This window comes from Falco naumanni, chromosome 2, assembly GCF_017639655.2.
Source record: "Falco naumanni isolate bFalNau1 chromosome 2, bFalNau1.pat, whole genome shotgun sequence".
NCBI classification, from domain to species: Eukaryota; Metazoa; Chordata; class Aves; order Falconiformes; family Falconidae; genus Falco; species Falco naumanni.
In genome coordinates this window covers 1079991-1095258 of record NC_054055.1, presented here as the reverse complement: position 1 = coordinate 1095258, position 15268 = coordinate 1079991, and the positions used below count along the sequence as shown (strand labels likewise).

General features: G+C 40.0%; 1 protein-coding gene across 7 annotated transcripts in view; it reads right to left on the bottom strand.

Annotated features, from left to right (window-relative positions):
* The window catches only part of C2CD3 (C2 domain containing 3 centriole elongation regulator), a 52752-nt gene that overhangs the window by 35008 nt on the left and 2476 nt on the right, over positions 1-15268 (bottom strand). For 6 of the 7 annotated variants that reach the window (XM_040585217.1, XM_040585220.1, XM_040585219.1 and 3 more), the window contains exons 5-16: positions 14732-14952; positions 13751-13883; positions 12454-12582; positions 11163-11307; positions 10588-10745; positions 9013-9228; positions 8441-8553; positions 6487-6605; positions 5377-5499; positions 2802-3269; positions 1910-2061; positions 447-690 (exon numbers count right to left, since the gene is read on the bottom strand). In XM_040585217.1, coding sequence (XP_040441151.1) covers positions 447-690; positions 1910-2061; positions 2802-3269; positions 5377-5499; positions 6487-6605; positions 8441-8553; positions 9013-9228; positions 10588-10745; positions 11163-11307; positions 12454-12582; positions 13751-13883; positions 14732-14952 — 2221 coding nt within the window. The remainder of the gene's footprint in view (positions 1-446; positions 691-1909; positions 2062-2801; positions 3270-5376; positions 5500-6486; positions 6606-8440; positions 8554-9012; positions 9229-10587; positions 10746-11162; positions 11308-12453; positions 12583-13750; positions 13884-14731; positions 14953-15268) is intronic. The other variant, XM_040585218.1, reaches the window with a different exon arrangement.

Sequence of the window (15268 nt, the reverse complement as noted above, 5' to 3'; positions counted from 1 at the left end):
GGGAAGAAGAAGGAAGAGGGGGACATTTAAAGTTACAGTGTTCATTTCCCAAGTCGTTGCCATGTGTGATGGAGCCCTGCTGCCCTGGGGATGGCTGAGCGCCTGCCTGCCCATGGGAAGAGGTGAATGAATTCCTTGCTTTGCTTTGCTTGTACATGCACCTTTTGTTTTACTTATTCAACTGTCTTAATCTATGAGTTTTCCCACTTTTACCCTTCCGTTCCCACCCCCCCCCCCCCCATCCCACTGGGGGAGAGTGAGCGAGCGGCTGTGCAGGGCGTAGCTGCTGGCTGGGGTTAAACCATGACAGTAGAATATGATCATTTATAACAAAATCGGCTACAGCATCAAAAGAGATCGGGGATCACTGGTCCGTTAATGAACCCACTGGTAAAATCCTTTTCACATGTCCCTAACAACAAGAGTGAGAATTTACTGAGCAATACCGTTACAGGCTTTGTAGGAGGAGGGTCCAGCGAGTGGGAAGGACGCTGTGTGACAGGAGGCACCATTCCTTCTTCATTTTTTAGCCTTTGCAGTGCCACTATTTGATCAGCTGACCCCATCGCCAGAACGACCCTCAGGCTTCCACTTCTACTGCCAGTAAAAACATCTATCACAGGCATATAGCTGTCCACAGCAACCACTGGATATTGAGCCTGAAGAAGCAGGTGGGAAATCTTTGGATCTCTGGAACAGATTAAAATAAAAAACCTCTGGTATGAGAATGAGACATCTCAACATGAACATGATCACACAAAGCTCATTTTAGATGGGACTTTCAATGCAGTTAGAAACCAATCTATCTCCATTCCTCCAAAATTTGGTTCAACTACATCAGTCTTCACAAAGCACAGATCTATGAGCTGCTGAATGGAAAAGGCTATTTTCAGCAATGACAAAGTACAGCTTTCCAAAAACTAACGTAACCTTACTTATAAGACAGTCTAGAGATCTGTGAGCGAGGTGATGAACTGGAACAAAATTCCTATTAATATACTGTAGCCATATTATACTTCTATGAGGCAGTTACGTGGTCTTTGGGGAAGGACTTGGGCAGGAAGAAAAGAAGGAACAGGGACAGTCTCCCAGAGAAATGTAAAACCATCTAATAATACACTGAAGTTATACACAAGCAAACTACAGCGGATTACTGAAAGAACTTATACAAATGACATGCTAATAATTAACAAAGTAGTGCCCAGTCAGTTCCAGCACCATCTGATTTCCACCTATCACTAGTCTGACCAAAATAAAAGCAATTAATCCTCTACATTAGAAAGAATCTCTCCAGTCCAGTATTCCCATTTTTTTTTTTATTGTTTTAAGCAGGTATATTACTTGACTGCACGAGAAGCCAAAACATTCAACAAAAAGATCAAAGAGCTCTGGAGAGACCCATCAACTAAGACAACAACTAAAGCATGAAGTATTTAAGAGATCTTTTCAGTACTGCAAGCAGTGTCCTGTGCTGTGCAAACTGACAACATCTCTAGCAATGGGATCTATGCAGAGCATGATCAGGAACAAAATCATTCCACCAGTCACAGTCTTGGAAAATCACCAACGGAAAGCCACACTCAATCTTCCTCTACAGTTACTTCGGTCTCTTACAGTTTTACTCCTTCATGGAACCACAACTTAAAACTGGCTCCAAACCCGATGCAGCATGGTGGCTTTATTTCTTACAGTCCACTTGTATTTCTGTATAAGGACAGTGTAACTTACCCAGATACTGCTCAGTGTAGCAAACTGCCAGAGAAAGCTGGCAGGACAAAAAATGCCTTCTGCTGTCAAGTATAATTAAGAACCCTCCCACACAAATCCCAGACACCATCCCTCATGTCTTTCCCTGAGCATCAGTTAGGATATTTCCCAACCCCATAAAATACGGAACAACGATATTTACTTGAATGAGATGTAAAACTGATGCAAAGGAAGTTTAACTAATCCTAGCAATCTGTCACAGCCAGGGCTTCCCATCTTGTTCCATGCTTCAATAATCATGACATTGTTCTTCAGCCGCTCCAGGTGTTTGGAAGTCAATGAAAAAGGCATCACCTGAAAGAGTTTAATGCAGATTCAGAATACACTGGAAACTATTTGCTAAGGATAGAGCATTCCAGTAACACTACATCGTTCCAGTTTACAGAATTGTGCTCTTTAGAAATGGAAATTAAAGATGAAATGCATACCTGCCTAACAAGTTCCAGAATAACGGCAGGTTTGGCAAAGAGCTAGCCAGGAAAATTAATGTATTTTAGGTAAATTTTAACATAAGATCATATGCTACCTTAAGAAAATTGCTTTTATCTTTATATGCGTGGTTACCAAACAGATAAATCATTTCAGACAACTTTCAGATGTCTTCTGCTATATTTTTACAATTCACTCTTTCAGCTGAAGACTAGGAAGTCTCACAAATCACTAGCTATTGTTAAAAGTAAACCAAATGCATTTGAGCATCCTGACATTCCCAACGAAAAACGTCCAGTAAAAAATTACAAACTTGTAACACTATTAAACGCCTGAAATTTTGCTGTTTGCTGGGGGAAGGCTCTGGCCCATACTAGGACAGTAACCCACACTTCTGAGCTGCTATATTAATTGAGAAAAAAAAAAAGAACTGCATTTCAAACTGTGCAATCCAGCCAAAACAATACTGAAAATACTTCTAATCTACCGGACAGAGCCAAGTAGAGAAGCTCCTACATATATAAAAGTAACTTATCTTTGAATGATGTTTGTCAGTGTGGAATAGCTCATTTCAATCAGGGTTAAATGGAATACATGTGACTTACCTGAGAAAAATTAAAGGCAGGCTGTGTTGTGCCCCATATGACAGCAGATCGTGTCGCCTCCTCAGTGCTGAGCAGCTTGCAGTTTAAATACACGTTACAAGAACTGTGGAGCCCACAGTCTTCAGCAACAAAATCCTTTCCATCAGGCACCATCAACAGCACATGCAGTAACAACCCATCTTCTTCAGATGCTGTTATTTGCGTCATCAGGTTACGGGCTACAGGGGTTGGTACAGCCCGCGGTGGCTGCACGATGTTCACGCTGGCTGCTCCTGTCTTCTGTGCCTCCTTGTAGTTGTGAAGATTCAAGCAGTGAGGGCTTTCTGCATTTACGTCCTTCCTGTTGGGCTCCTGGAATTCCAGCCGGGGGCTTCTTACAGCTTGAACTGGGACTCGCTGCAGAGCCACAGCTGACCTGGCAGCGGTGCGGGTGAAGTCTTTGTTGTCGCCTGCAAGCTCTAAGGATACCTGCATTGGGCAAAGCAGAGCGGGCTAATCGAAAGATGTTCCTCATACAAAGACAAGAGACTGCAGCATAAATTCAGGTAAATGCATTGCACATTTTGTTCAAGAGCTGTGTTAGATCATCACCCAGAAGGCTTACCGTTAGACACATGCTGGTTACAAGCTACAACTGTCACTGCAAAATAAACCACATGCGATTTTATCAAACACAGCAGTAACTCAAGTGCAAAACCATATAATTACAGCTGAATAAAGGAAAAACGTAAAACCAATTGCCAAGCTGACTGAAATATAACACCTACCCAGCCAAAGCAAAAAGTACTGTGACAAAGTATCACAACTGTCATTTGCTCCACTCTGCTACAGCATGGGCTGCTTAAGAAAAATTATGAAAAATGAAATGTTTCTCTCCAAATGTTTTCTTTCACTGCTCTTTCACTTTTACATTCTCTCCTGATTTTAGCTGTCCCTAACTCCTCTCCCTTCTGTGGGCTCCTTTTTCTCTCCACTGGTCTACATATTCCACTGCATTTGTCTTTTTTTGTTTCCGAGACTGGCTTTTTTGGGTTTTGTTTTGTTTTTTAACACTGTCCTATGTTTGAATTGCCTCTTCACATTGTCAAGATTTGCAAGAGAAATAGTCAGATTGGTATGAATGAAAATGTGTGTGTGAAAGCAATGAAACACCAGAATCAAGGTTAAAGGAATTGCAAGTGTTAATTTGCAAGTGTTAATTTCTACAGAGCATCACAGATCTGCTGGATTCATTCACATGATGAGACAGCAAGAAGGGGAGAACAAACTCAAGCCCAGAAGATAAGGCAGCAGGATAAAGAAAAGCATTGGAGCCACAAAATGCCCAAATAAGGAAAATGAAATTTAGACTCAAGAATTTTGCCTACGACTTAGGAGGGACGAGACAAGATACTGCAGCAAAAAATGCCAAATGGTATCTCCTCCTAAAGTGTATGAAGAACAACATGTCCAAAGATGAGAAGTTCAAGGGTATCTGTCAGAAAGAACCCAAGAAATGCAAAGTGGACTCAATAGCCGACATCCCTTTTCCTCCATGCCCTGGCCAGAACAGCTGGCCCCACATATACTGTGGGTAGGGAGGTATTACACTGAGCAAGTGAAACCTAGGAGACAGGGCAACCAAAATCACTTTTCTTTAATATTAGCTTCCCCTTCCATCAGCTCTTACCTCAAACTTTGGTTCATTAATTCCCCACAACACCTCCTTCCACTTTTCTCCTCTCACACCCTGTTCCACTGCATTCTCTCCTGCAGAACACACCATTTCTCCTCCCTGCCTTCAATTAACTTCTCCCACACCTAACCTCTACTAATTTTATGTTTCAGCCTTCTGCAGCTCCTTTACTGGCAGCTCTGCTGAATGGCTTCTCTGCCAGAAGTTTCCCATCCCCTGTGACAGAGGACATGGCTCATGCTGTGAACTACAAAGTGACAGAAGCAATCTGTGCTGACGTTCCCCAGGAATAATATAGGAGCTCCGAATGTAAAATTCCCAAATACTCTCTTAACCCTTTCCCTTGGTAATCTAGAGAGCTGTTTATCCTCAGAACTGCCAAATCTCTCAAATGTGCTGTGCAGGACCATTAATCCTCCTCAATTAAATGTTGAGCATGCTGGTAGAAACTTTGGCTGGAGAAGAGAACTCCTGAAGTGACCGTGTGGTACCAATGACAGGGAGCATCAGGCCTCTGTGGCAGGAGAGAACTCAGCTCATGGGTGGAGCAGAAGCCAAAGCTCCCAGCTTGAACATGTGCCACTCAGCTGGCTTGTAGAGTGATTTCTGTATCCAAGCCTTAGCTTATTGACTCTCATTTTACCCTGCAGCCAGGGGACCATCACACAGCAAGATCCTAAAGACATGCAGGAGGTTCAAAATATTTCTCCAAAACCCTAAGGAAAAAAAAAGGTTCACGTTATCTTGTATTGGTCTTAAGAAACCTCCGTATCTGAGACCTGGCAAATTAAAACAAAGAGAGGAAAGAAAGAGGAGGGAAAATTTCAAAAAGAAGGAACACGCAGCCAAAATTAGTAATGACAGTTGTTTAACTCGAAGTCTATATGGTAAAACACATACCTTTAGTGGTCCAACTTGTGTCTGATCTCCCTCTTTTCCCACAGGTATCTCGCAGCTGACAGTGAGCAACTCAGACTGAATAACCTGGCGTAACTGAAGCGCTGCTGAGCCAATGGCCACTGGCTGAGGGCAGAAAAAGAAACCATTTTGCAAGATTTCTGCAAGGTTGAAAGAACTAAGGGCGGGCATGTTGTGAAATGAAAGCCTTCTGGGAAGCCATGGCCAGCCACTCACCCTACTACTCCTATACCATTAGTTGTACCTACAGGAATTTACAGGAAAGTTTCCCTTAGTTCTAATTTCAAGTCTAGGACAACAGTAAGGAAAATTACCCCAGTACCTACTGTTAACAGTTCCAGATTAATGCAAAAAAGAACATCTCAAATCCTAGTAACTGAACAAAAATTCCATACTTAAAGACACAATTTATTCACCCACTAAATCTCCTATTAAAACAGATGGGCAGATATTCTTGGTGTTGATTAAAACAAAACACGAGCTAACACCTCTCACTGTCCTCATCACATGCAGATGATTATGCAAATATTTTTTGCAAAAATATACCTTTTTTTTTTTTTTTTTTTTTTTTTTTTTTACACTCACGCACCTATCCCCCAAATCCAAATGCACAAGTTGTACCAGTTTCTCACACCTTGTGTTGTTCTCCTTAACCTGGGCAGAGGAGTGGTATCAAATGCATCTACATTAACTCATTCTATATTGCTAAATGAGCTGTGTTCTTATTGAAGACTAATGTTTGTAACTGATCCGATATGCTTACATAGTAAGAGATCAGTTTGGAAGAGGAGGGAAGGACAATTTTTTTTGCCTGTCAGTCTTGAACTCATAAAATCATTTAGTTGGGTGACCAGATTGAACAGCAATTAGTTCAACTTATAGTATCTGCACGTAATGTCATTTCCCTTGATAATATCCAGCAACGGTCAACTAAGCTGCCCAGTCAAGCCACGCTGTTTTGCCTCTGATGGTTGAGGTGGCAGCAATCTCAATGAAGCATTGCAGAAGACTTCGAAAAGCCACTGCTGTCTGTGTAAGTATTGGAGGAAACAGAAATGCAAAGAACTTCTATAAACAACTTCTAATAAGTACCTTTTTCTGTGTGCTTTTTCTCATGTAGATTTTAAAAGCGAGGTCAGAGCTCCACCAGTGCTCTATCATTGTTCCACTAAAACGGACAGGGAACACAAACCGCTGCTGAAATTTCACCACTGCAAGGAAGACAGAGACTTGTGAGGTCTTAGCTGTATCCAGAGCTAACCTGTCTTTTGAGCCCGATCAGGAACAGAGAAATCCTCAGTCTCTGCAGAGAACATGCAGGGCAAGTAGACACGGGAAGTTCAGAAGGTATGAGGAGAAAGTGATGCACTTCTGAGGAGGATGGAAAAGCACACACCAAGCATTTGTACATCTGCCAGAATCACAGATCCAGCAAGGCTGGGAGCTGAAGGGGTAAGAGCTGTTGCTGGAAACCTCAACAAGAATCTCTCAAGGATTCAACCTAATAAACTATATCACAACTCTGTAGGTAATTCACTACTTTGTTTTGGTTGCTCACAAGAGCAAAAAATCTTCCAAATTAACTGAATATAAATAAACTTTCCTGTGGAGATTCCTCTGTTACATGCACAATCATTTAATTCTGCATTACTTAACACCAAGCCCAAAGTAAACTGTTCTTCGCTTTCCAAGGCCAGAAAACAGCAGGCAGGCAGTACCACAAGCATCTAAATAATAACAGCATCTAAAGGCTGCAGTCGATTCCAAGTCTGTCATCCTAGAACGCAGTAAGACTTTCCATTCTTCAGTGGGAGAATATATATTTCTATATATATTCTGTGGGAGATCAATATATTTCAAGACATATCTTGAGAGAGTCAAAGCTGAGCTGCAAGAGTAATCACAAGTTCAGGAGAAAAATGGCATCTGCAAGAAAAGACTGAACGAATTGGTGTTTACTCTAGAAAAGAGTAGTACAGTAGCAGTGTTGAAGTAGTACACTTTCCTTGCTCACAATGGATAAAGTAAGTATTCCTGTGATGACAGAAAACTCAGGTTAGACATAAGAAAACTTTTCTAACAGGAAACACAGTGCTTCTACAGCTTGCCTAGGATGCCTACGGAATTATTCCCATTGGGCATCTTTAATAAATCAGATAAACAGCTCTCAGGAAAGGTAACAGTACAGTGGACTGACTTGACGGCTTCTTCAAATTATTTTCAGCCCTACCTATTTTTCTGGGTTCCAAAGAGCTGGAGCTTAATCTCACAAGACGAAATCCAGGAGGCTGTATTATTTTTGCATTACAAAGAGCTAAGGTTAGGTAGAGTTAGATGTTTTTTTCTGGACACAAATGGAGATTATACAAGAGAACTCAAAATTATTCCCAGATCTTTCAAGTGCCACCCAGAAAGATGCAAAGCCAATGAATGACCATATGGGAAAGGCTTTTGAAAGTCACCCTGGATTTCCAGTTTCTGGGAAGACTGGGCAGAGAGGACCTTGCTCATACAGCATTGTCTGCTCACTGAGGAGAGAAACATAGCATGAATTGCCCTCAGGGATACAAACACTGGTGACTCTCAGGAAAGAGATTTATGTCTACTGCTTTGAGCATGGGACTCAAGATCTCTTGGATCCAGCAGATTCTCTGAGCTCTTGCAGATGTTAAATGACACATTTCAGCATCTGAAAAAATTATTTGTTTGAGATATAAGTATCTCTGATATTTCTAAAAGTACTTTATCATCCTCATACTATTGCAGAAAGGATATTGGTTTTACGTTGAAGTGAAGGAATGGGCTTACTGACCTGCTATTCTGTCCCTAAGAAAAGAACTTTTCAGCAAAAAAAAAAAAAAAAATCATTTGGCTTCCTTCTTCCTCAGACGAGCATTCCACTACCTGCAGCACAGCAGAGGTGTCACTAATCATACCATATTTTTCAGGCAGCAAAGAAAATACATAGGAAACACTATTACATAATTTCTAAGAGATGAAGGAGTCAACAAAGCTAAATACAAGGGGGAGAAATTAATGCTCTTACCATCATCTGTGATTTTACTTGAAGCTATTCGAGTTACTTCTGTTGTTATGGAGACCTGTCCTTTTTCATCCTTGGAGGCTTCCACAGGAAAGTGGTACTCAACAAAGAAGGTACTATGAATAAAAAAGTGAATGCATGATCACAAACCATCAAAAATCTCATGTACATAATGAAACCAAACATAGCATGCAAGTTTCATAGTCACAATTTCTTATTTTTTTAGAATAACTGAACTATCTATTTTATGAATCCCTTCTATACATTACGCATATGTCAGATTCTCCTCAAAAAAATAAACCCTTTTGTTTTCAATGTACTGCCATGCACAAAGCACATTTGTACCTCCCCCAAATTCCCAGAAAAAGCACAACCTGAAGTAAACCCGCACCAGGATAAATTATTTGCATCTCTAACTTTTAGAAATGATGGTATACAATTTCCTGTGAGGAGCAGAGAAATGGAAAGACCTCAGAAGCCTGGAGAAGTTATGTAAACAGGACTATACAACAGAACTCAGAGAAATCTACCTTGAAGGCACAAGTAACAAGCTGGTGAGAAACAATCCCCCTTACCACTTATTAACTGATGCAGGCCTTGGAGGCTTCCCCATTAAACCTTTCTTTCTTGGTGTGATCTGGATGGTCTCAGGAGGGATTTTCAAGCTTTCAGTGATGACTCTGGCTAGGTGTATTCGCTCCAGTAATGCCAACCTGTCTGCGCTCAAGGATGTGACATGAGCTTCTTCTGTGTGACCTTCTGCAGGAGCAAGTAGTCTAGTAGGAGAGCAGCTGAAGAGATAAAACTGAGAATCAGGACTACATAAAGATGGTCAGACGGCTGGAGCCCCTCTGCTGTGGGGACAGGCTGGGAGAGCTGGGGCTGTGCAGCCTGGGGAGGAGAAGGCTCCGGGGAGACCTTAGAGCAGCTCCCAGTGCCTGGAGGGGCCGACAGGAAAGCTGGGGAGGGGCTCTGGGCAAGGGCAGGGAGTGGTGGGACAGGGGGGAATGGCTTGAAGCTGAAGGAGGTACATAATTGGGAAAAAAAGAAAGTGCACATTCCACACTTGGAGTTTTGAAAAAATCTTATGTCTTCTAACTCTTCAAAAAGAAAAGCTTTGTTTAATGTCATATACCAAAGAAAGGGAGATGACAGAGTCATACACATGGACAAGTCACTGCTGCAGAGGAAGAGCAATAGGATTTTTGCCATAATTTAAAATCTCACTTGCACTTTATTTTTAAGACTTGACTTGCAAATGGTTTTTTGTCCGTACCTCTGGAGATATGATTTTTACTTGAATGTAAAAACAGCAGCATTTGTAAGAAAAGTTTCAGAAATAATTGTTTGGAGCTGAATTAGGAAAAAAAAAATCCTAAGACCTTAATACTAACTGACATTGTACAAGTAAAGCTTTATAACTGGATATTTAGGGACACTGTTGTACTGGTTCAGGACTAATGTAAAAAAGGGAATAAAATTTAGATGATGTCAAAACAAAAGTTTATTTACTACAGCTACAGGAGAGAACACAAACCAGCAGAGAAACAGACTCTGCTGATGTCAAGTCTGTCCCTGTCAAGCAGATAGAAATTTTATACACAGAGACATTGTGCAAAGGCAGATAATAGGATGTGAGTTATTTTGTATGTGTTACATACACAAAGTCACAGAACTGCACAGAGCTTTTTTCAGCATGGGGACTAATCTATCATGAAGGTTACACAGTGATTATTGTTTTAGGAGGCAGGGCGAGAGTTCAGTTGAGAGGCCAGCTCAGGCCTTAGTGTTCCTCTGTCCACAGTTCAAAATGTTATTACTAGGCCTATTGCATTTTGGTCAAACTCATGTTTTTAACTAATTGCGTCTTAATCTTTAACAACATATAGCAATTCCTAGGTGATGCTGATGCTCCATCAGTCCCAGTGATGCTATGAAAATTCCCCACCAAAATAGTTCAGTGAATTGTGTGATAATGATGGAGTGTGATAATAATCATAGAATCACAGAATGGTTTGGGTTGGAAGGGACCTTAAAAGTCATCTAGTTCCAACACTCCTGCCATGGCCAGCGACATACTGCGCTTCTTGCTAATACTAACTTACAATGAACAAGATGCTACAAAACAAGACACTAATGTAACTGTTTACCGGGGTTTAATCCTCGTCGCCTTCTGATCCTGATCAAACGCATTAGAATCCTGTGGATTCACTGGATCAGCCTTCTTAACAGTTTCTGGTTTGGTTACTTTTTTGGAGGAGTTAACATCATCATCAGTGAGGAAATCACTTAAACTGGAATCAGATTTCTGAAACAGGAATAATGTACATAAAATAAGAAGTCAACTACCATTGTCAACAAAGATACATAATGGTTACGATAAAGAAAAAGAAAAAACAATTTGTGGGTTGCATAATTTGAAACAACTAAAACTCTACCAAAAATTTTCAGAGGTTTAAATAAAAGTCTTCATGGGTAGCCTCAATCCTAGCGATTTCCAAACTCAATGCTTGACTCTGCAGTCTCAAATAATATTGTTAAAAGAATACTATTAAAGAAAACTAATTTTAAGCAATGTTCTCACAAGCTTCTGTATGATATTTAATGCTTATTAAGCCTTACTAATACTGACATTTGTAGTCTTTTTTTTATTTAAATGCAGATTTCTGGTTTTCTTCACTTTAGGAACAACATATTAAGCGCCTTCCTTTTGATCTCCACTTACAGGAAGGGTGTAAAAAAGACTCTCCAGAAGACTCTGGTCGTAATGGGGATCATTGAGTTCACTGTCATACACCTCACTCCCAAAAGAAAGAGAATCCAAAAGGGAGCCTGTCCGATCCCAGAAATGCACAGGAGATAAATCAGCACTGTGGACACAACAGAAAGAAATGTAACTTAGTGTTGCAAGTTCTGCAGTCAATTTCTTACAAATTCTGACAACGCTGTCTATTCTGTGCTGGATTTATGCTATATTAGCTCCATATACAGCCAAACTGTGCTTATACAGCACTGGGCTCAACCTACTACGTGTCTGCGGCCCATTCCGACGGGTTATCTTGTGATAACATCTCTGTGAAAAAAGTGCATGTGAAAATACATCCATATAATTGCAAAATAGTTTGTTGGAAGGGATCTCTGGCAATCATTTAGTCCAACCCCTGCTGAAAACTAGAAGATGCAATTAAGAAAAGTCTCCAGTCAGATTCTAAATATCTCCAAAGCTGGAGATTCCACAGCCTCTCTGGGCAACCTGTTCCAGTGCTTCATGACTCCAATCATAAAATCCATCTATTAAGATCTACCTACAATTCTTATCCATAAGTACTTTGTAACTTTTGGAATGCTTTAAGATACCAGTAATACTTAAGGACAGTTTAATATAATATAAATTCAAGCTATATCCGAGTAGGTAAATACAAGTGTCTTTAGAACATGGTTGGAACAAGTTGGGTTTTGTTTAAGGGTCTTCTACCTGTGCTCTGAGTTCAAAACCATTTTATGATCTGCAAATACTTCAGTGTTATCCAGTAATAAACCACAGGGCATATGGACTGAAATTTTAAACCATATCTGACATGGAAGCTGTATGCCTCCTACCCCTGATTTGGACACAATGTAAGCATCACATAAAATGAGAGAAAAAGGTCAATTTAATATTTGGAGAAAGATCTCTCTACTTTTAATTTACAAGCTGCAAGTTCTTCAAAGAAACACTATTTGGTTTATGCACTTCTTAGCATTTTAGGGCACAACAGTTACAACTATTAATTTTATCAAAGATCGTGGTTAATCCTTCTGACATCACTTTTACATCAAAGGACTCTGAGCTATCCAGGTTGTCATGCATTAAAGTTGAGTACAAGCAGAGGTATAGAACATCTCCATCACTTGCACATATGGTTCACTAGTTACACTTCCAGAAATGTGGAGAACTTGGAGTCAAGAGACATTTTTCAATATAAAGTGGTCAAATAAGGACAATTTTGCAGTAATCTCCAGTGCATTACACTCACCTGCCCAACAGTAACTGTATTGCTCTCTCTTCAGAGTTAAGGTCAAATTGCTGACCTGAAACTTCAGATGCAAAGAGATGGGGATCTTCAGGAGCTGGCACAAAATATGTGTTCAAGCCTTTTGGGCTCCTGGATAACAGTGATTGCAGCAGAGAGAGCAGTAAAAGGAAAAATAAAAATATTAAGGCATGTTCAAGATTAATCCATCATGGATAAAAATCAAAGGTCATGCACAGCCTTCTCTAGTCTGTAGCCTAATCTCTAGACATGCAAAAACTTTCTGTAACCCTGCAGTCTGCTACAAGTCACATCCAAAATCTCATACTTCGCAATGTGTCATAGAATCACTGAAACATTTAGCTTGGAAAAAACCTTTAAGATCATCAAGTCCAACCGTAAAGGTTGGCCCAATCTAGCAAGTTAAGCACAGCTGCTGCAAACAAGAAGAGGGCCTGAGAAAACCAAGCAAGATGTTTATAAATGATGTTCTATCAATTTTTCCTGGAAAGTCCAAAATCGTCTACTTTTAAACAGATCAGAATAGTTTAAGGAGAAATAATTTAAATTCTGTTTGCAATAGCATCACTGACTGTCAAAGACAATGACATTATTTTCTGGCTTATAGTGGAACAAAAGGTAATATTCATATTTCCCCAAAAAACAGAAATGAAGTTTCTCCTGTAAAAAACATGCATATCTCTTAACGTTTCTAAATTTCAGTTTCACTGAATTGAGAATACTTACTAAGCCTAGTACTAAACAAAGGTGGAGTTAGAAGCTGAAAAGGCTCAAACACTTATTTTTTTTTTAATCTAGTAAGAAAGATCATATGGAAGAAGATAACGACTACTAATTCTGAGAACACAGTTACAGATGCAAATTTTCATCGGTATTTGGCACCAACAGATGCAAAATAGAATATGCAAAAGTACTCAATTTATGTCACTAATTTCTTTAAAAACCTGTTCTCTATGATGAAGTACCATATAATTTGCTATGTTCCTTGCATTACTTATTCCTTATCAACATTTAGTATTTCTATATCAAATAATTCTGTAATCAATACAAATATACTGCAAAACAAAATTAAAATCAATTACTTAAATCAAGGCTTACTACATGATGATTAAAATCAACTCACAAAATTTAGGCTTTTATACACAAGTAGAAATTAATTTCCTATTTGAATGAGAATCCTAAATTACATCACGTGAATCTCAGTATTTCAAGTTTTCCTGATAAGGTCTCAAAATTTACGGTTTGAAACTTAATCTCACTTTCCCCTTTCCACACTCACTTTGCTGGTGCTTTGAGATTGTCTCTCTCTATAGAAGAAGGCACTTTATTCAGTTCAATCTCCATGTCCGGACTAGACTTCATTGCAGAAACCACCATGGCATCACGGAGTTTATTGCCTTGATCCAAAAGAGCTGAGAAGTAAGCAGAAGGATTAAAACTCAGCATTCAAATGCAATTTAAAAGCAATGTGTAAACACAACAAATGTGCCAGCTACAGTCAAGAAACTTCTGTTTTCTGCTGTTACGAAAAGATCTTGACATACTGGAGATGAAGTGTGTGCTATACATCATAACAGATAGCACAGCCAAAAGTGAGAGCAATCCTCTATCAGTCTCCCACTCAGAGCCGCACAAATAACTCATCTGTGCACACCAAATCAGGCACTAAGGGGCATTATTAAGATGCAGCAGCAAGATTAATTTACAGAGTAGCCTGTCACCTTAGGATATCTCAACAGATATCTAATTTAAGGTCTGTAAATATAAAAAATAACTCTAAAGACAACACCTAAAGAAACGTGCCCTAATTTGATGATCATTTGAATCCGGTCCAAGCGGATGCTAACAGGCACGTGGTGGAAAAGAAACCATTTTCCATCTGAAAATGCTAAGGGCATAGAAGCCCTCCTAAGAGTTTTTTCAATATGACAGGCACCATTGATGGCCACCTCAGAGGGCATGTCAGTGATGAAACAGCCTGTGAAAGTGAGCCTCCTTTTCTTTTACCCCTCCAGGTCAGAGCTCAGGCATGCCAGGACAGCACATCTTGCCTGATCTGGATAGCGAAGCCACCTTCCAACAAGACTGAACCAGTAGTTTTTAAGTGAAGACTTTTTTGTTATAATTTTCTGTTTGAAATAATACAGGGAGAATGTGTAAAGTATCACTTCCTTAAGCCTTTGTCTCTGGATAAGCACCTGAAATATTATCAAGAGCTATTTGTTGTGAAAGCTAAAGATGGTGCCAATTGTATACAAACCTGAAAGCAAGTCTTTTGTAGCTGGGTTATGCAAAGAAAGCACCCGCGTGTTCGTTCTATCCGGTGCTTCAGGATCAGTGCTGGTGAGAAACGACACTTGCTGATTTGAAGGATTCACTTGCAAACGTTCATCTGGTAAAATCAGACGGTGATGAGAAGCAGAAAAAGCGTCCTTCATGTTTTCACAGTTCTCTTGAAAGACCAAACGGTCCTTTCCTCTATTGAAAAATGAAACGTTATTTCAGTAACAACTAAAGTGGATCGGTAAAGGGATTCAAACCTCTTCAAATTCTTCCTAGCACTGCAGCTGCCCACCTCAGTACACGCTCCAAAAAGAAATGCAACACATTATTTTAATGACTCCTCATCTCCCACTTACACCATCAGAGAGACACATTCAAGCTGCAAGTACAAGATTTGTGGCATCTCTTGTGTCAACTAGCATAGCTTGAACTAAGTCAATGTAGGATGCAAATTTATGAGGAGTTGTCCCTGGAAGCTCTGAAATGCTGAATATGTTCTTCTGGATTTCATACA